The sequence below is a fragment of the Podarcis filfolensis genome, assembly GCF_964270895.1.
Source record: "Podarcis filfolensis genome assembly, chromosome: 1".
NCBI classification, from domain to species: domain Eukaryota; kingdom Metazoa; phylum Chordata; class Lepidosauria; order Squamata; family Lacertidae; genus Podarcis; species Podarcis filfolensis.
The window spans coordinates 124,101,007-124,121,562 of record NC_139604.1 but is presented as its reverse complement, the minus strand read 5'-3'; the positions used below and the strand labels follow the sequence as shown (position 1 = coordinate 124,121,562).

General features: G+C 45.7%; 1 protein-coding gene across 9 annotated transcripts in view; it reads left to right on the top strand.

Annotated features, from left to right (window-relative positions):
* The window catches only part of CEP170B (centrosomal protein 170B), an 85,509-nt gene that overhangs the window by 3,549 nt on the left and 61,404 nt on the right, over positions 1–20,556 (top strand). For 5 of the 9 annotated variants that reach the window (XM_083609880.1, XM_083609887.1, XM_083609883.1 and 2 more), the window contains exons 2-4: positions 2,319–2,455; positions 9,699–9,788; positions 15,770–15,850. In XM_083609880.1, coding sequence (XP_083466006.1) covers positions 2,351–2,455; positions 9,699–9,788; positions 15,770–15,850 — 276 coding nt within the window. In that variant the 5' untranslated portion in view covers positions 2,319–2,350. Of the gene's footprint in view, positions 1–655; positions 806–2,318; positions 2,456–9,698; positions 9,789–15,769; positions 15,851–20,556 lie in introns of those variants that run through there. The other 4 variants (XM_083609888.1, XM_083609885.1, XM_083609886.1 and 1 more) reach the window with 2 other exon arrangements.

Genomic DNA, 20,556 nt, shown 5'->3' with positions numbered 1-20,556 from the left:
GGATCATCTAGTCCAACCCTCTGCAACGCAGGAATCTTTTGCCCAACATGGAGATTAAGAGGAGTCTCATGCTCTACCAGCTGAGCCATCATTTATAAGCTGGAACACTGGAGGCTGATTTATAGTGAGTCAGAACACTGGTCCACACTGGTCCCACACTGCCGCCAGCTCTCTGGGGTTTCAGACTGAGACCATTCCTACCTGGAGATTCCAGGGATTGAACCTTCAACCTTCCGGATGCAAAGCAGATGCTCAGCCACTGAGCCACGGCCTTTCCCCAGGTCATAGGTTAGGCTAAGAGCTAGTGACAACTCCAGGTCACCTAATGAGCTCCATGACTGAGTGGGGGTTTGAGCCCAGCTCCCTCCAGTCAGTCCAACAGACTTCACCGAGAATGAGATGGGTTGGCCCTCCAGAGATCAGACTACAGCTCCCATTACCCCTACCTGTTGGCTGTGCTGGCTGGGGCTGGTAGGACTTGCAGCCCAACAACAGCACCTGGAGATTACAGGTGCTCCATCCTTGCTCTAACCACAGGTGTGGAGATAAGGAGTGGGAAGAGTGCTGAATTCCTGTGTGTCAGTCTGCTGTTAAAGGTGTAGGATCAGGTTATAGGTCAAAACTTGAAATGCCTCTCTGTACTTCCCTAGAGCATCAGGTGGGCCTTCCAGGTGAGGCACAGGTGGTAACCAGGAAGGAAGGCACTCAACTCTAATCTATCCCAGAGACTTCTTGACATAGACTGGCTTGTTCCGTATGACCTGCTCTGCCTGTTTCCGTGTGTGGATGTTGTGTATGGAATTCTGTGAACATTCTGTGTTTTCCTTGCCTCCTTTCTCCTTTTGTGTTGAGCTTCTTGAATGCTTTGTGCATGTAAATCCTCCTAGCACTGAAAGTTCAGCTCACCAAGAGAAAGGCTCGGCCTCCTCTCTTCTCCTTGGGAGTCCTCTGGGCAGCCAGAGCTGCTGCCCTGGTCTCTGAGCTGCTCCCCCTGCCCCAAAGAGAGGTGCCTCCTCATATTGCCCCACAGGGGCCTGGGAAGGTACCATTCGCCTGCGGAGCTTGTAGCCAGGGCTGAAGCAACAAACAGCTGTGCAAGCCTTTGGGAGGCAGAGATGCAAGAGGGCATCAGAGGAGGGAGGGAAGGAATGAAGGACAGAGGCCAGTGTTGCCCACGGCATCCCTGACCATCATTCAAGGCACACTGGTTGAAAACTACTGCTATAAGGTGTTTGAGACCCAAGCTCAAGTGCTTTAAGCATGATTCCAGGCTTGATGTCTGGTGAGCTTTGGCTCATACTGAACTTCCTGGGCTTTGAGATTGTCACCGGAAGCCCTTTTTCATGTGTCACCTCTGAGGATGGTGATGAAAGAAGGGGCCATTTCTGCCCACCACTGATACTCTCCTTGGAGAGGCCCTCCTGGTGCCAACTTTGCCATGTTTCAGCACCAGGCAAAGTCTGTTTTTGTTTTCCTCGGCAATCGGACATCACCAGTGAGTGGATATTTTTGTTCTGTGTTTTTAATATGCTTTTTATTCTTGCTGTAAAAAGTCTTGCTTTTCAGGACTTTTTGTTGTGGGAAGTGGTTTGTAAATTCAGCAAACCTAACCAAACCTTTGCTTGTCTTCCTGGTTGGCTTTGGGTGGATATTTTCTCCATTTCCCTTTTATAATAACTCTGTGAACTACCAGTTGGGAGGCTCCCTGGCTCAGTGGTTGAACATTTGCTTTGCCCACAGAAAGTCCCAGGTTCCTTCTCGAGCATTTCCAGGTTGGGAAACTCCCTGGTCTGAAACCCTGAAGAGCTGGTCTTGGTCAGCAAAGAATGGGGCTGGGGAATATCTGGATCTCCAAATGTTGCCAAAATACAGCTCCGAATTTATGCACACCTGCACCTGGGGGACCAGAGGTGGGCAAAGGATGCATTAGGATCTGTACTGTTGGTGCATCTCTGGGTGATTTTGAAGTAAATCCACAGGGATTTCTGACTCCCAGTTATTTAACAATGGCAATATCAAAATATCTAACCAGGAGCGGGTTTTTGTGACTGTGAGCTTGGTTCGGTTTTGGTACCCAGAACAAATTCCTGGGCTCAGGATGCTTTAATCCTAAATGCATGCTGTTAGCTCCTGACTCTTTAGTTGATAGATATTTGCGTATTAGTAAAAAGCAAAGTAGGTCTTGAAATCTGCCCTCGTATGCTGTGGTAAAGGAATTAGTGGTCATGCTTTTTGTGTTCCTAACAGTTGACATGGTTTGTTTGCCTTTGTTGGTCCACATTTTTTTCCTGGAACTTTTTTCTCTCTCTCTCATCTAGGATGGTGAAAAGTTGAAGTGCCAAACACCAAAATGAGTGTGACGTCATGGTTTCTGGTGAGCAGTGCAGGCATTCGCCACCGGCTCCCTCGGGAGATGATATTTGTTGGCAGAGAAGACTGTGAGCTGATGCTCCAGGTAAGTGATTATGCCTTCGTTCTCATAATTAGCACAACTTGGGTTTCATCTCTGAAAAAGAGCAAGGACACACACACACACCCCTCATACATTTAGAACACTTGTAGTACACACTTTTTAACAGTTGTGGAGACCTCGGGAACTTCAGTTTGCTAAGGGTCCTGACTTTACTGTTGAAGTAGTGTGAGTGCTTCAAATACGGATTTTTCTTGAGACTCCAAATGCAATAGTAGAACTTAGCATGTGCCCAAAAACCGAAAACGTTATGGGTCTATGTACAGAGCATATCTGAGTGCTCAAAGTTTGGTGGTATTCGTAGTTGCTCAATTGCTATGCGGACAAAGACTTTTAGCATGGTGACACCAGTGATTTGTTCCTGTTGGAATTAGCTTGGCACCTACAATCCTGGTATTTTATCACCGGCTGAAAATGTTTTTTTCTTTCTTTTCATTTCTTTGAGAGTTTTTACAGAATTGATCCAGGAGTGGCTGTTTGCTCTGTATTTTTAAATTTTATTTAACTTTTATTTTATTTTGATGGTTTTGTTGTATAGCACCACAATACGTACATACATGCATATATACATATACATGTATGTGTGTGTGTGTGTGTGAGAGAGAGAGAGAGAGAGAGAGAGCTGGAGATTTATAAATTTTCTTACAAAATAAATAATTAAACATTATCCCTGTATTTCAGCAGGGGATAAATAGTAAGACTGATTAACTAGGAATCTGCCTGAGGCACCTTAGTAAAACTCATGAGTTAGATTAGCGAAAGGTAGATTAGGATTTATGGGTAGATCTCTGGGCAACCAGAAGTAGATCGGTTCTTCTTATGAATATTTCAGTTCCGTATTTGTTTAAATCACTGGTTCTTTATCTTTTTTCATACCCTGTCCCTGGGCTCTGTTGGAGGAAGGGTGATTCATAAATACAATAAATAATAAATTAGGATAAATTATGCTGAGCACCAGGAAGAACCAACTAGATCAGGCCGATGGCATATCATCCAATTCTCACGGTGGCCAACCAGGTGTGTATATGGGAAGCTCAAAACGAAGGAAGCTGCAGGGAAAGCAGAGAGTGTAACCAGACATGGATTTTTGTGCAGCAGGACTGGGGCTGGGCGATAGCTGGTTTTCAGCATCGTGATATATCACCAGCTACACACAGCTGTATACTGACCCTTGGGGTGCCTTCTAATTACCGTATTTTTCGCTCTATAAGATGCACCAGACCATAACACGCACCTAGTTTTTGGAGGAGGAAAACAAGAAAAAAATATATTCTGAATTTCAGAAGCCACAACAACAAGAGGGATCGTTGCGCAGCAAAAGCAGCAATTCCTCTTGCTGTTGTGGCTTCTGGGATAGCTGCGCAGCCTGCATTCGCTCCATAAGACGCACACACATTTCCCCTTACTTTTTAGGAGGGAAAAAGTGAGTCTTATAGAGCAAAAAATACGGTATTTTCCCAGTGATCAAAACTGCTAGCAAGAAAACCTTGGGGGAAACCTTGTGTGAATCAGCAGTGAAACAGTACAGAAATTGTGATTTCTGGCGTGATGTGGTTGTTTGAGTGTTGCACTTGGAATTGGGGGGGGGGAGGGCAGCCAAGTTCAAATCCCCTCTCAGATGCTCCCCTTATTATGTGATGTTGGGCTGCTTGCTGTCATTCAGCCTCATGTACCCCATAGGTTTGTTAGGATAAATTCTCTGTGTGTGTTGAAGAAGGGCCTTTGATGAGCTCCTTTGGAAGACGGGACAGTATAAGAATGAATGGATTAACACCATTCAGTCGATTCAGCACTTCTTCATTCATCTTTATAGCTGTTCCATTCATCCAAGCAAGCATGCCAACCTGCATGTGTAGCTATAAAAAACAAAGCATTTGCAAGTGGGTGCTCAGCATCATTCTTCCGCACACATTCTGTACCTAACCCTTGTTTGCTTTGATTTCACCCATGAATTTAGATAGGTCGCTGGGGGAAATATGGAGCCTGGAGAAGGTGGTAGTCTTGAAGCTTGGGTATTTAAATAAATTTTGCTGTTGGGGGAAAAAAGCTTAATCTTTCAGGAAACCTTCTGTGCCTACTTTATGGCTTGGAAATACTTAAAATATTTGTGAGGATTAAGAAGCATGTATTGCTGAATTTCAGGTTGTGATTAGAATATTTAGCGGAAAACTGAGCATGCATTTTCCTGGGGGAGAGGAGTTAAGTTAGGTGCTTAGCGCCTGTTGCAGGCTGAATTCTGCCACTCTTTGTGTGCCAGAAATGCAGTGGGGTGTCTGCTTTGAGTGTTGTATTTAGATCTGGAAATGCTCCCAGACTTGCAGAGATCGCACATGTCCACTCAGTGTTCCAGGCTTGTGTGCTTGCGCCAAAAGATCAAGTCATAGGTACCAGAAGTTCTGTGGAGAGGATAGGCAGGTCTCCCTCAAATTGTCTGTAGGTGCCGTAGGCGGCAACCCTAACCAGGCTTACTAGGGTGTAAGCCTCATTGAAACCAATGGAGCTGCATGTCTTGCAATTATTAGGGATCCAGTTAGCAAGAGTATAATAATGCCCAAAGTGCGTGTGTGGAGATGTTTGTATTCTGCAAGAGGAATTGAAGGTTAGATGCATGTTAGAAGCTGCTTAACAAATGGGTTGTTTTATGTCCTGCTTCTGTTTTTGTGTTTTTGTTTTGCAAATTTGTTTTAATGGCTATTTGGATTTTGAAATTGGCATGCTGCCTTGGAGATTTTGCTGTTGTTCCAAAGGCAGGATAGGAATATTTTGATGCAGAAGTTAAGTATTCGGGTAAGGACTTTATAAAGGTAAAGGGACCCCTGACCATTAGGTCCAGTCGTGACCGACTCTGGAGTTGCGGCGCTCATCTCGCTTTATTGGCCAAGGGAGCCGCTGTACAGCTTCCGGGTCTTGTGGCCAGCATGACTAAGCCGCTTTTGGAGAACCAGAGCAGCGCACGGAAACGCCGTTTACCTTCCCACCAGAGCGGTACCTATTTATCTACTTGCACTTTGACGTGCTTTCGAACTGCTAGGTTGGCAGGAGCTGGGACCGAGCAACGGGAGCTCACCCCATCGCGGGGATTCGAACGGCTGACCTTCTGATCGGCAAGTCCTTGGCTCTGTGTTTTAACCCACAGCGCCACCCGCGTCCCTTTGACTTTATACTGTGTCCTCATACTTTGTCCATCTAGCTTAGTATTGTCTGCCCTGACTGGCAGCGGCTCTCCAGAGTTCCAGGCAATGAATATTTCCCAGCCCTACCTGGCGAAATTGAACCTGGCACCTTTTGCATGGAATGCTAAGCATACGCTCTTCCCTCGGAGATTAAAGATTAAAAGATTCCAAAGATTAAAATTACCCAAACGCGCTAGGATGCTTTGATGGCACCTGTGTTGCAGCTGACAGGTATGGGAGCATCCCAGGATCATTGGTTAGGGCATCAGACTGGAAGACCAGGGTTCAAATCCTCCACTCGGCCATTGTGCTCGCTGAGTGACCTCGGGGCAGTCACTGCCTCTCAGCCTAACCAACCTTGCAGGGTTGTTGTGGGGGATTAAATGAGGAGGTGGAAGGGGAACCGTGTGAACCACCTTGGAGTAAAAGGTGGGATGGAATTGACATGACATGGCATGAAATGAATAAATAAATAAAATTGCCCCCTAAGCCTTTATCCTATCCGTGAGCCATGATTGACAGCACAAAGGGAAAAAAGGAGCGATATAAGTGGGACTTTTTGCAGTGGGCAACCTGTTGACTGATAGAGAAATATGTATATTTTTTTGAGCATGAGGGAACTGTGTCCCCACCCCCCACTTTTCATCCAGAAAAACGACCTGTGCCATTGTACGTAAAAAAAAACATTTATTTCAAATTATTACCTGTCATTCTTGCTCTAAAGTCTCAAGGAAGGTTGCAGCAGTTTAAGACGCTACATCCACCTCCTTGCTCTGCTTCCTTGTTTATGTTTGGAATAGCACATACCATGCAATTAATTACCCTATGAAATATAGATAACTTACCCTTTAAGCAGTAGCTTTGGAGGGGATGCAATTCATCAAATGCCACATCCATTTCTAAATGACTGCAGCGCCTTCTTGAGAAGCGCCAGCTGGCTTGAAATGATAGCTTTGTATTTGGTTTTATATATTTTGTCAAGTGTTAGTGCTCTTACAGCACAGTCCTAACCAGGCCTACTCAGAAGTAAGTCCCCAGTTAAAGGACCGTGGAGCATGTGAAAGACACCTCCCTGTGACCTTTGAGAACCAGGACGCAGTACTGAGGGATCCTGGCCTGGAGGGGCAAATAGTATTTCCTGGTGTGAGGCAGCTCCTTCCGTTTCTATGAATTGCACAAGAAACCAAGGCTACGAGTCAGTGTAAAATCATATTCATTCATGTCGGCACATTCCCCTCAGCTTCTCCTTCAGGAAACATTCTAGGGTTTTGACACCCACTGTCCGTAATGCACACTTTCTGCCTTCAAGGTGTAGTTTTTTCAGCTGATAGTAGCTTTCTTTCGATGGTGAAGATAACTCACGACAATTACAGAAAGGTGTAAAATGTGTGTAGAGAAAGAGGACAGAGGGAAGTTTCTCTCCCTCTCTCGTAATTCTACAGCTCGCAGCCGTCCGGTGAAACTGAATGGCGGGAGGTTCAGAACAACAAACTCCTGTGTTGCAAACTTGACACAACGAACAATGCAAGCAAGACGAAGACCAGTATACTAGATAGCACTGCAGTTCTTATTGCATGATATACATGATTTAGTACAACAAAAACACAATGTGTACACTTGTAAATTCTGTAATACTGTATATTTGAAATAAATGAAGACACGTCTGTCAATCTTGGAAAGTCTGTAGAAGTATAATAAGTCTATGGTTGAAACAAAATAATAGATGCTGTCCTGTGGGCTAAGCGGTAAAACTTTTTTTAAGGCGTTCATGGTGCTGAAGTAGAAAGTGAATAACAACGTAGGACAGTGATCCCGGATAATCTGACTGTTTCGCTGGAACCTTCTTCAGCACAACCCATAGATTAGAAAAATGCACATGGAGCAGTGGTCATGAGGATATTTACAAGTGTACGCATTGTATTTTTGTTGTGCTAAATCATGTATATCATGCAATAAGAATTGCAGTGCTATCTAGTATACTGGTCTTCGTGTTGTTTGTATTGTTTGTTGTGGCAGGAGGTTCAGGAAAGGTGAGGAACGGCTTCTTCACACAGCGCATAGTTAAACTGTGGAGTTTGCTACCACCATAGGCACCAACTTGAACAAAATAGGTCACCCCTTGCCTGCAGAGCTGGCAGCCCCTCACCCCTTTTCGAACACCCTCCCTTGGGAGTCCTCTGGGCAGCAGCAGCGGCTGCTGCCCCTGGTCTCTGAGCTACACCCCCTTCCCCCAAAGAGAGGTGCCTCCACTTACTGCCCACAGGGGCCTGGGTAGCACCCCCCAGCCAGCCCCAGAGGCTCCATTCGCCTGCGGAGCTTGTAGCCAGGGCTGCTGCAGTAAACAGCTGTGCAAGCCTTTGGGAGGCAGAGATGTGAGAGGGCATCAGAGGAGGGAGGGAAGGAAAGAAGGACAGGGGCTAGTGTTGCCCGCAGTGCCCCTGACCATCATTCAAGGCAGCCCAGGGTGGCACGGCACTCTTGTTGAAAACCACTGTCAAAGCGGTTGACAACACATTAAAACATCAAATAGAACAGTCCAGAATAAAACAAATTCAAACTTCAAGGAAAATAATTCAGATCCTCCTCTTGGTGACTTTTGTTTTCCCCAGTTGCCAGCCTGGCATCCAGAGATCTCCACTTGGTCGCAGTTGGACCTGTGCCTGCCACAAAAACGTGCCTGGCACGTAGCTAATTTCTAATGCTGGCCAAATAGGGGCCTGGAGGGACACAGTTGGCACCTACACCTGTGCTTCCCTGCCCCATGCCACTGTAGCAGCATGCTGGATGAGACAGATAGCTAGGCTAAAGGGCAGACAGTGTCCCATAATGTTCATGGAAAAGAGCTCTCCATCACTTAACGACTTCTGTTCCTTTGGCTATCTCCACTGTCGGAGGCATCGTGGCTCCGAATACCAGTTTCTGGGAATTGCAAGTGGGGAGAGTGTGGTTGTGTCTACCTTGCAGGCTTTTCACAGGCACCTGCTTGGCTGTTGTGAGAACAGGATGCTGGCAGACCAGATGGGCCATTGGCCTGATCCAGCAGGCTCTTCTTATGTTCCTGTATTCAGGGCTCTTGCATTCCTAACAAACCTTCCTTGCATCCATTTTTTCCCATCGTGCCAGTTTGCTGGGTGGTGGTGGTGGGGCCTTGGTCCTGCTTCTGGGTTGCGGCAGGGAAATAGAAACACTTGCTCAGCATCTGCGAAGCTTTAATTGCACATTCAAGGAGTGCCCTATTAGAAGAAAGCATGCACGGCGGCTTTGACTAACTTCCTGTTTCTGTCCATTTATTTAGAGAGGGTCGGCAGGGTGCAGATTGTGTCAATGTTTACCCTGCGCAAATTAGAAGCTGCAAGTTCTCATGTTAGGAATTTATACAAAGTCCTTTGTATGCATCGAGGGGGCTGCTATGTGCTGTGAAGTGTGAAGTCCCACTAAAACACACAATTAAGTAACATGGCTCTGCTTTTTGACATTTGTTTTGGTGTAGCCTTGTTCTTAGACAGATGCAGATGAGGTGTTAAAACTCTGGACTAGGGATATTGTCAACAGGAGCAGAAATTACCTGTGCTCTCTTGTTTGCCCTTTGTCCAGAATGGATGCAGCGAATACGATTGGCATTTGCTGCTGTTGTTTTCCAGTCTGAAAATGATATGCAATTGATGATGTACCCCCTTCCGCTAGGGGTGAACCAATGGAGGAAAAAATGGAAAAATATTATAATCTTAAAATATCTAACTGTGAAGATACATAAAATGAAAGGGTTTAAAGTCAGTGAGAAGGAGGAGGATTGGTTTGAGAAGATACTGAATTATTTGGGTAGGTTTGAACAATTTGGGGCAATTAAAATGTTAAAAATTAAATAAACCTTGTGGAGGGAGGAGTGTTAAAGGTATATAGAATTGTACATATGGTTGATTTGAATATGTTATTATTGATTATGTATACCCAATGTATCAGACACCTGGGGGGGGGTTTCACTGTTTGTGTTTTGGTTGTTGGTAAAAAAATAAAAAATAAAATATTAAAACAAAACTCTGCCTTCCTTCCCCCAGTCTCGCAGTGTGGATAAGCAACATGCCGTCATCAACTACGACAAGGAGAAAGATGAGCACTGGGTGAAGGATTTGGGAAGCTTAAATGGGGTAAGTAAGGAAGTCGGCTGCTGGATGGGACGGCTTCATTCCTGCTGGTGTTTGGCTGTGCGTTTCCATTTTGCTTTGCTAGGAGCTCTCCAGAGACCTATGTGCTGAAGGCGATTGAAGCATCTCAACGCGAAGTCAGTAGGGTTGATGCTAATCATGGAAGGATATTGTTGTTGTTTAGTCATTTAGTTGTGTCTGACTCTTCGTGACCCCATGGACCAGAGCACACCAGGCACTCCTGTCCTCCACTGCCTCCCGCAGCTTGGTCAAACTCATGCTGGTAGTTTCGAGAACACTGTCCAACCATCTCGTCCTCTGTCGTCCCCTTCTCCTTGTGCCCTCAATCTTTCCCAACATCAGGTTCTTTTCCAGGGAGTCTTCTCTTCTCATGAGGTGGCCAAAGTATTTTGGTGGAACCCCTGGGTATAATGGATAGGCCAGCCCCAGCTGTACCTCCATAGATGCTTCATAGTGTTTGGCTAGATCTGCCAGACGTTCAGTTTTTCTCCTCCTCCTCCTCCTCATGTTATGGAAGGTCCGCAAAGGCCTGAAAGACATTTTGACTGGTAGCAATGCTGGCAAGGGTTGTTCTGCTTTCTCGTGGATTGAAGCAAGACTTCCGAGTTGCGTCTTCTGCTGTAGAACAGAACTTGCTGGATCAGGTCCAAGGACCATTTGCATGCAGGCTTCTTATAGGCATCTGGTTGACGACAGTGAAAACAGGATACTGCCCTTCAACTGATCCAGCAGAGCTCTTCTTCTTATGTTCCCAATTGACGTATTTCAGATATTTCTGTTGTCCAAATTAAATTCTATCTATCCGTATTACGACTCGCCTTGTATTAAGGTATTTGGCCTTACCGGCAGCTTCATTTGTAATTTTAGTAGAAAGTTTTGGGTTGCATTCAATGTGCTGCTAAGGTGAATGTTCTGCTGGCATGTGTGATGCGATGCCCTCCCTCTGTTCCCCTTGTATGCAGCCTAAATATGTCCTAGGTTTACTCACAACCCTCTGGAGCAAATACCATTGCACAAGCCCTAATAGTAGCAAAATAGGTTTGTTGAATACTGCTTATTCCTTTCTATGTGCATAGTTTTCTATAGAGTATCTGTGCCTTCTGGTAAGCAATAAAACAGGCATAGGCAAACTCCGGCCCTCCAGATGTTTGGGACTACAATTCCCATCATCCCTAGCTAACAGGACCAGTGGTCGGGGATGATGGGAATTGTAGTCCCAAACATCTGGAGGGCCGGAGTTTGCCTGCAGTAAAATAAACAGCAGCATTAAAAAAAACTTTTGGGCTGTTAGAAAGGGAGTAATTCCATCAGAAAACATTGGGAAGTTTTTATCGCTAAAGAAATAAAACCTAACCTCTGAAATAAAAGAAGAGAACTTTTCAGAGAAACCATGGATAAATCAGAGGTATTGTTGGTGGTAAAGTATAAAAACTTTTGAAAACTAAATAAACACATTTTTTTTATATAAAAAAAAAGCTTTTTGGAGAAACGAGCTTTGAAAAGTTTTCAATGACATGAAATGAAAGAACTGAGGGCTGAGCTTCTTGCTGAGAAGGAATGTGACTTTGCAGATCCTGTAAGGAAGAGGAACTCTCAGTCAATGGGACTGTCTACTGGAAATACAAGTATTTCATATAGAGAGATACATGCAGAACCACTGACTCATGCATGACTATCTCCCAGGTTGACAATCTCCCAGCTACTTTGCCCCTGTATTCTACCGCATGTACAGATCTGGACATCAACGCCATCTCCCATAATTGGTTGGGTTCCAACAACATCTGGAAGGCTAGAAGTTCCCCATCCCTGGGGTAGACCTTGTTGCTGGGGCTAGATGAATATGGCAGCTCTTTATCTTGGGTCTCCAGCTTTTTTTTTTTGGACTACAACTCCCATCATCCCTAGCTGGCAGGACCTGCGGTCAGGAATGATGGGAGTTGTAGTCCAATAACAGCTGGAGCTGGCCTAACACTTCTAAAGCAGAAATCCACTTCTGAAGCATTGTTTCAAGTTGAGATTGGGAGTACAACCGTGGTTATAGCAAAACCACGCTGCACCATGGTTAGCTTCAAGAATGAAAGGGGATGGGGTAGAAAGTAGAAAGAGAGGAAGGAAGCAGGACAGAGTGTTGGAGCCCATGAGATCTCCTAGCTGTAGGTAAGGGACCCACCCAGCAGAGTTACTGATGTCTGCAACAGGCCTTAGCTTGCATAAAAGATGTACCTTGCACAAGGCGCATAGTGAAATGATTTTAAATGATTTCAGATATGTCCTGGTGCACAGAGCTCTCTCTTTTGGCTCCCCAAACCCCCTTCTAAACCTTGTGTGAGCCCCACTGTTTTACATCTGTGCTGTCGCTGTGGCAACATACGGCGGCACATAATTTCCTGTCTCTGTTTGCTGTGCGAGTCCCATCTGCAAAAGATTGCTTGTGCTCTGGATTTCCAAACCCAAGTGCAGCTGTACGTGGCTTGGCTTTTCCAGCGTGCCAGCACATGTTTGCGACGTATTTGCATTTTAAGGGTGGAGAGAAGGCATTTGTTTCTTTGCACGTGCACACCCTTGAATGAGCAGAGCGGCTTTGTAGTTTAGGCTCAGGGCAGGGGCTCGGACGCTGTCTTTGCAGCCAACCTCCAGTAGTGCCTTGGGTGAAAAACCTCAGGGATCAAATGTGGCTCCCTAGGCTTCTCCATCTGGCCCTTGGGATGGGAGACAAAACCAGAGCAACTCAGACCTGTCTCTGTGCCCTCTTTGCACCCCCAACTAATCCAGCAGCCATAAGCTGCCGCTGCGTGAAAATGGCAAGGGAAAGAAATCTGAATTCCGCAAGCTTTTACAAGCTATGCAAAGCAGAGGAAGAGGAGGAGGAGGATGATCTTATCCAGCCCAAGGAACTGCCCAGCTTCCTCTGTGCTTGTCCTTCAGAAGTGCAGGCCATGACTTTCTCTCTACAAGACATTTGCACAACGGAGCTTAGGTACCCCTGGGAATTTGGCACCCCAGGCGGTTGCCAGGCTTGCTCCAATTAGTTGGCCTTGGCTAGTGGCAGATCCATTTGGCTGGCCTAACTGGAAAGGGCTAGGACATAGCGCGGGTGGCGCTGTGGGTTAAACAACAGAGTCTAGGACTTGCTGATCAGAAGGTCAGCGGTTCGAATCCCCGCGACGGGGTGAGCTCCCGTTGTTCAGTCCCAGCTCCTGCCCACCTAGCAGTTCAAAAGCACATCAAAGTGCAAGTAGATAAATAGGTACCGCTCTGGTGGGAAGGTAAACGGCGTTTCCGTGTGCTGCTCTGGTTTGCCAGAAGCGACTTAGTCATGCTGGCCACATGACCTGGAAGCTGTACGCTGGCTCCCTCGGCCAATAAAGCGAGATGAGCGCCGCAACCCCAGAGTCGGTCACAACTGGACCTAATGGTCAGGGGTCTCTTTACCTTTACCTATGTCGAGGATACAAAACAGAGCTGCATGTCTGGTCCCCAGAATGCAGTCTGTGTGATTTCCTTCTGGTCCACACAGCGGGCAGGGACCACGGTTAGACCAGTGCCGATGGCTGAATTTGCACAGTGAGTTTTCCACCTTGAATACCCTGCAGTGGAACGCAACCTGTTCCACCAAGAGACAGCTTCCCTCCCTGCAAGTTGACCTTCCCTTCCCTAAACTCCCCTAGCAGATGGCTTGAGGGCACCTCATTGGATGGGGCTACAGTTGCAAGGGGACCCTCCTCTTTTAATGGCAGGGAAGCCATTGCACATCCTTGCATCCTTGGCTCCTAGATATCAAGATGCTTGCAGTGCTGCCTGCATTGTTGTACTCTTGTCATTTTAGGAACATAGCAACCTGCCTTATACACCTAGCTCAGTGTTGTCCACACTGACTGGCAGCTGCTCTCCAGGCAGGTGACACTCTAATTGCTATCTGGATATGGCTGGGATCATAGCTGTCAACTTTTCCCTTTTCTTGCGAGGAATCCTATTCGGAATAAGGGAATTTCCCTTTAAAAAAGGGAAATGTTGACAGCTATGGCTGGGATCGAACCTGAAACCATCTGTATGCAGTTCAGATAGAATCATAGAATTGTAGGATCATTTAGTCCAACCCCCTACAATGCAGGAATCTTTCACCCAATGTGAGTCTTGAACTCATGACCCTGAGATTTAGAGTCTCATGCTCTACTGACTGAGCTATGCTCATAGCTGTCAACTTAGATTTGAAAATAAGGGACCAGCAGCCTCAAAAATAAGGGATCAGCAGCCAAAATAAGGGATTTTCCCCAGCACAATTATGTTTGACTTCTGAGTCCCTCCAAGCCAAAGGCAGAAAGCGGGCAAGCAGCCAAGCCTCAAGCAGTGGTTCCCACAGCGCAGCAACCCGGCAAAGGGGATGCAGCAAGGAAAACCACCGTCACCTCTCCGCTGGGAAGCGCTGAGCAAAGGCGAGTCCCCAGGCAAAGCGCCCGATTTGATCGGCACAAGACATGCAAGCTCCACCCCCCAGTCATTCTTAGACTCCTTATTGGGTGAGCAACGCAGCCAAGCAACACAGTTGGAGCCTCCCTCTCCCTGGGCGGCAGGCAGGGAGGGAGAGGAGCTGCTTCCTTTGAAACCCGGGAAATTTAAGGGACATCATCAATAAGGGACAGCAGCGGGACACAGCGCTGGGATAAGGGACTTTCCCGCCAAATAAGGAACGGTTGACAGCTATGGCTATGCTCTATTACAGATCTTATGGCCTTTCCCCATTTTCCTGTGCTGCCCACCTTTGGGCCTAGAACGAACATAGCTCTTCCCAGCTGAACTGTCTGTGTTAGCTGCTTTGTCGTTGTTATCTCTGTGGGGCCTCAAATAGGTTTTATTTCAAAAGCCCAAGGTCTTGACTTATGAAAGCTCACCAGGCCGACGTCTGAGAACACTCTGCTCTAAAGTTCAGAGCAAACACATTTACTAGACGGCGGCTGCTCTCTAGCATTGCCCGCTTATCAAATTTCAGAGTCTCTTCCTTGCTGTGATGCCAAGGAAGGCGAAACCACTTTGAGATTCTGTGGGCTGCCTGCAGATGTGTAGAATTCGTACACACACAATAAAGTGTGTGTGTGTGTGTCATTGCAGCAATCGCAGTAAAGGGTGTTTGTTGCATTGCCTGGGCAGGGTTAGTCAGTGTGGTGTTCGGTTAACCAGGTATTGTTCAGTTCCAGTCAGCACAGCCAGTGGTCAGGGATGATGGGATTTGTAGTCCATAACATCTGAAGGATGCCTTGTTGGCTGCCAGTTAATTTCCAGGCCCAATCCAAAAGGCTGCTGTTGACCTATAAAGTCTTAAATGGCTCAGGACGGCAATACTCCAAGGACCGCCTCTCCGCAATTGAACCAACCCAAACCCTGCAATCATCATCTGAGAGGTCTGGAGGATGGCAACATGAGAAAGGGCCTTTTCTGCAGTGGCCCCCCGTTTGTGGAATGCCCTCCCCAGGGAGGCTCGCCTGGCACCTTCATTGCATATATTTAGATGCTAGGTGAAAACGCTTCTCTGCTCCCAGGCATTCAACTCATTAGCATTCTATGGATTTTTAAATACCGTATTGGCCCGGATATAAGCCGCACCTGAATATAAGACGCTCCCTTAAATTTCTGCAGGCACTCACACCCATTTCGTTTTACCGTAGGACTGTTTCAGCAGCAATATCGTAAAAGCCATTTTTTGTAAGGTCACGAATTTAAGCCGCACTTTTAACTTTTCATTGTTGGAATTTGGGGGGGGGAGTGAGACTTATATTCAGGCCCACAAATGGTATGTTTGTGGGAGGGAGGTTAATGGTTTGTTTTTGGTTTTGTTTTATGTATTTTGTATTCTCATTTTGTATTTTTCTGTTGTGAACCGCCCTGTGATGAAGGGTGGCATACAAATTTTAACAACAACAACAACAACAACAGTCTTTTAAATGACTTTTTGCCCTTCTTCTCCACAGACTTTTGTGAATGATGTGCGGATTCCAGACCAGAAGTACATCACGCTAAGACTGAATGATGTGATCCGTTTCGGCTATGATATCCTTTTTGGGCGTGCTGTATGGGCAGAATTATGTGGGACCCTTAGCAACGTCCTTCCTTCCCACCGTGAGCCAATCCTGACTTCATGGGGCACTGTCCACTCCTGAAAGTCCGCCATAATAATAATAATAATAATAATAATAATAATAATAATACCATTATTGTCAATGTACAACCTGTGTACAATGAAATTAATGCACTCCTTAATGAAATTTATGGTTATTGCACTCTCTTGCAGCCTCATTTTGGAGAGGCAGTGTGGTATAGTGGTTAAAATGTTGGACTAGGATTGAGAAGACCCAGGTTCAGACTTCCATTCATTTGTGAAACATGGGGTGACCTTGAGGCCTATTGCTAGCATTCAGTCTAACCTACCATACTTTTCCGTGTATAAGACGCCCCCTATTTTTGGGGACCCAAATGTAGGAAAATGGGGGGAGATGGCACAGAGTTGTTGAACTTTTTTGGGAGGAGGATTGCCCAGATTGCTTTTTTTTTTTGCGGAGGATTGCTCAGGGGGGATTGCCAAAAATTGCCCGCCCCGACGCGTCGCAACACCCGCCTCTTGTCTGTTCCCTCACCGACAGAAGCTGCCAATCACCTGCTCAATTACCGCAGTGTCAGCCAATCAACAGCCCCCATTGACGCAGCAACCAATAACACGCCCAATAGCCACTGACAGCTGTGGCAGCAACCAATCAAACGTGCACCCTATGCAAAATCCATGTATAAGACCACCCAAGCTTCTTAGCATAATTTTTAAAGAAAAAAACCTAGTCTTATACACGGAAAAGTATGGTACTTCACAGAGTTGCTGTGAGCAACTTGCTCGTTTATTTATTTGCGGCATTTATAACTTGCATATTTATTTGCAGAATTTGTAACTCGGTTCATTTATTAATTTGCAGCATTTGTAGCCAGTAAGTAGTAGTAGTAGCTCGCAAACTTCTGTCCTAAGACGGTCCCTGCCCTCAGCCTCACGATCTAAAACATCGGTTCTCAACCTGTGGGTACCCAGATGATGTTGGACTACAACTCCCATCATCCCTAGCTAGCAAGGTCAGAGCTCAGGGATGATGGGAGTTGCAGTCCAACAACATCTAGGGACCCACAGGTTAAGAACCACTGATCTAAAAGGACACGACACACAAGGAAAAGGAAATGGGAAGGAGGAGGGGACACTAAGGCAGTTTGAATCCTCATGGTGGTGTGTGTGTGTGTGTGTGTGTGTGTGTGTGTGACTTGAGGGAGTTATCCTGCCCCCTCACCAATGTCTGTGGCGGTTTGTATTTGGACAGCGAGTTAATGTAGGTCACTCTGAGGATATGAAATGCAGGATATGAAAGCAAAGTTCTTTCCCTGAGACTCTCGTGGAAGAGCTTGCTTTAGATTTCACCCTCCGTCTCTTGGAGGTTTTTGGACATTTGGCACATGAAAAAATGTTTGCATCCTGGCCTTGAGCAAAGCCAAACAGTGGATTTTGTTGGCTTCAGTGGGGAATTCCCTCTGGATCCCCCTAAATTGGCAACAACAGCACTCTTGCTTTCCATCCCTGCCTCCCAAACAGTTGAAAAAACTTTCACTTGGCATCAGCTCCAGAGGGAAAGAATGCAATTGCTTAACTCTTTTGGAAACATCTGTGAGATGGAGCTGCAAAAGCTTTTGAGGCTGGGCTTTTAACCTCTTCATCAGAGCATCGCCTCCCAGTTGTCTGGTATCTTCAGCCAGTTACCAGTGTTGCGATCGCTTTCTGTGTGTGCTCTAGGTCCCCCAGGCCAGGATTTTTAATAACAATTGGCAGGTGGACGGACCATTTCCTCTGTGATAGAACACTTGATTTGCCTGAAGAAGGTTCCGGGTTAAATCCTGCACACCTGAGGTTAGCAGGTGCCAGGAGAGATCTCTTGCCTGACATCCAGGCAGCTGCTGTCAGCTGGACTAGACCAGCCTTGTAAATAAGCCTACAGAGGTTACTAGCCTGCAGCAATGACTACTAGTGCGCTAGGCCCCGTGTTAGAAATTAGTCGGGTGTGTTTTGCGACCATGTGGACCTCTATGGATGCCAGGTTGGCAACTGGGGAAAGCAAAACGTTACTTGGAAGAGTAGGATCTGAAATATTTTCCTTGAAGCTTGAATTGGTTTAATTCTGGATCGTTTGATGTTTTAAGGTATTGCAACCTGCTTTGAGATTTGTTCTTTAAAATAGAAAGTGGTATAGACATGAAAGTAATAATAACAATAACAATTCCCATTGGGAAAAAAGCACCTGGACATTCTATGGTAGCAACTGCAATTCAGGTTTAAGGTGCCATTTGGTGAGTTCATGACGCCTGAGATTCTTTTGGTCCATGCCCTTTTCCTTTTATGATTTGTTTGCCATGTTGTGGGTTTGAGGGACATATGACCACAGGGGAAAAACCATCTGGTTTGTATTGATATAAATATATGAAATATAAATATATGAATTTATATTATTATAAATTTAATAAAATAGTAAAATAATAATATTATGCTGGTACTGAGAGTAAATGGGGTGTGTGTGCTAAACTTTGCTTATCCTGCGAGATGTACGATGAATGGTGGTGTTGGAGAACAGCTCTCTGGTGTGGCTTGTGCCTCCAGCCTATTCCCACCCACCCCTAATTTATATCGACCTCCTTTCATTAAACAGCCTTGATGCTAAAATCAGGTCAATGGGCAAAAAAATCCTGATTAGCAAGGCATTGATTTTTAAGCAGGTTACTGAAGTATCCCATGATCCATACCCACCTCTGGCTTTTTAATTTTTTCTTAAATTTGTCTGCATTTCAACACTGTTTTCTGATGAGTACACAAATGGGCATTATTCCGCTTTAACGTGCTTTGTGGACAAGCAAGGTTCATTCTCCCAAATAGTGTGGCAGGGTTGGCATTTCAGTGCATCTTGGCAGGAGACACGGGTCTCTCTGCAGGCCTTGGCGTTTGTTCGGATCCTTGTGGTGTGTTTGTGTCGGAGGGAGAGAGACAGAGAAAGGGCAGCGGTGGTTGCAGGGCTAGGGAGAACCTTTTGCTGAAATGGAATCTTTTGCAGATGAAATTGCATGCCTAATTCCTGCGACCTGGTGCAATTTACTCTGGTCCCTCCCTACCATCTGATGGGCATTTTCCAAAAAAGCATTCTGCCTGTCCCCTTCTAGTTCAGCTCTTTATAGCTCGCATTGCCTGAGTCAGCAGTGTTCTCATGCAGAAGGCGACGCATCTGCCGGCCGCGACAAAAACTGGCCGGTTTCCCCAACTGTGCCCTTGTCCTTGGTCTGTTCCCCTCTCTCTAAAAGCAACATGCACAATCCTTTCTTGTGGTTCCAAACATTCCCAAACAACCTCCCACCCTCCTCTGTCGGTGAAGTGCAAGCCAGCTATTTTGTGCAGCTGTAACGTGAGCTGTGTTGCCCGTTTAAAACGGTTCATTGTGCTTTTGACGGGGCAATCTTTTGTGCTGCGTCTATACTTATTGCTCCGGAGGCAGAGCCTGGTGTCTGGGTGTGGCAGACGCATTTTTGCACAATGCTGCTTTATTCGTGTGTCTGCCTTGCCTTCTCATTTCTCTCCAACCCAGGTGTTCCACCGTCTACCTGCACACAAAGCTCCCAGGATACAGTCCTATGTTCCATTTTAACCTGGAGTCTGTCTGGGCAATGGGCACCAAATTCATGGTGGAGCTCTGAACTTTCATTTTAGCCTGCTCTTGATTGTGACAACCAGGGAAGCCTTTCCTTTCTTCCTTAAAAATAAAAAAATACAGATTGAGTAACAAAAGTGCTTATAGCATCTCTGCTTTCAGTTCATAGAGGCATTTCTACAGATTCAATGGGACTACAGTGGTACCTCAGTTCTCAAACGCCTTGGTACACAAATGCCTTGGTTCTCAAACGCCAAAAACCCAGAAGTAAGTGTTCCGGTTTCTGAACATCATTTGGAAGCCGAAAGTCCGATGCGGCTGTCGGCTATTGTTTCTGGGGTGCCCGCACCAATCAGAAGCTGCTCCCTTGGTTTTCGAACATTTTGGAAGTCAAACAGACTTCCAGAACGGATTAAGTTTGGTGCTTTTGTTTTTGCTATTTATTTTTCATTTTTGAGGCTTTTCCGGTTAATTTGTTTTTGTGACTGTGTGGAACCCAGTTCAGCTGCTGATTGATTGATTGTGTGACTGCGGAAATGGATAAAAAAGCCCCCCATCCAAACAATGACTATCATCAGTGCAGGTAAGAATTTTTTTTTTATTTTAATTTTTATCATCTACAGTATTGTCTTATTTATTTTATAGTACAGTACATTGATTATTGCTTTCATTTTATGGTTCAATGGTCTCGTTAGATAGTAAAATCCATGTTAAATTGCTGTTTTAAGGGTTGCTTATAAAAGTCTGGAATGGATTAATCCGTTTTGCATTACTTTCCATGGGAAGATGTGCCTTGGTTTTGGAATGCTTTGGTTTTGGAACAGACTTCCGGAACAGTTTAAGTTTGAGAACCAAGGTACCACTGTAAAGTTACAGACAGTATGAGGCTGGAGCAGAAGAGAGAGAAAGGGGGCAGATAGCAAACTTCGGTATTTTTACATGGTGCGTGTGCGAGGTTTTGGTGTCAGCGTCACATGGGTAGGTTCTTTATCTATTACTTTATTAGTTTTTGTTGGCGATGAGAGAGATTGAGGGGCCCAGGACAT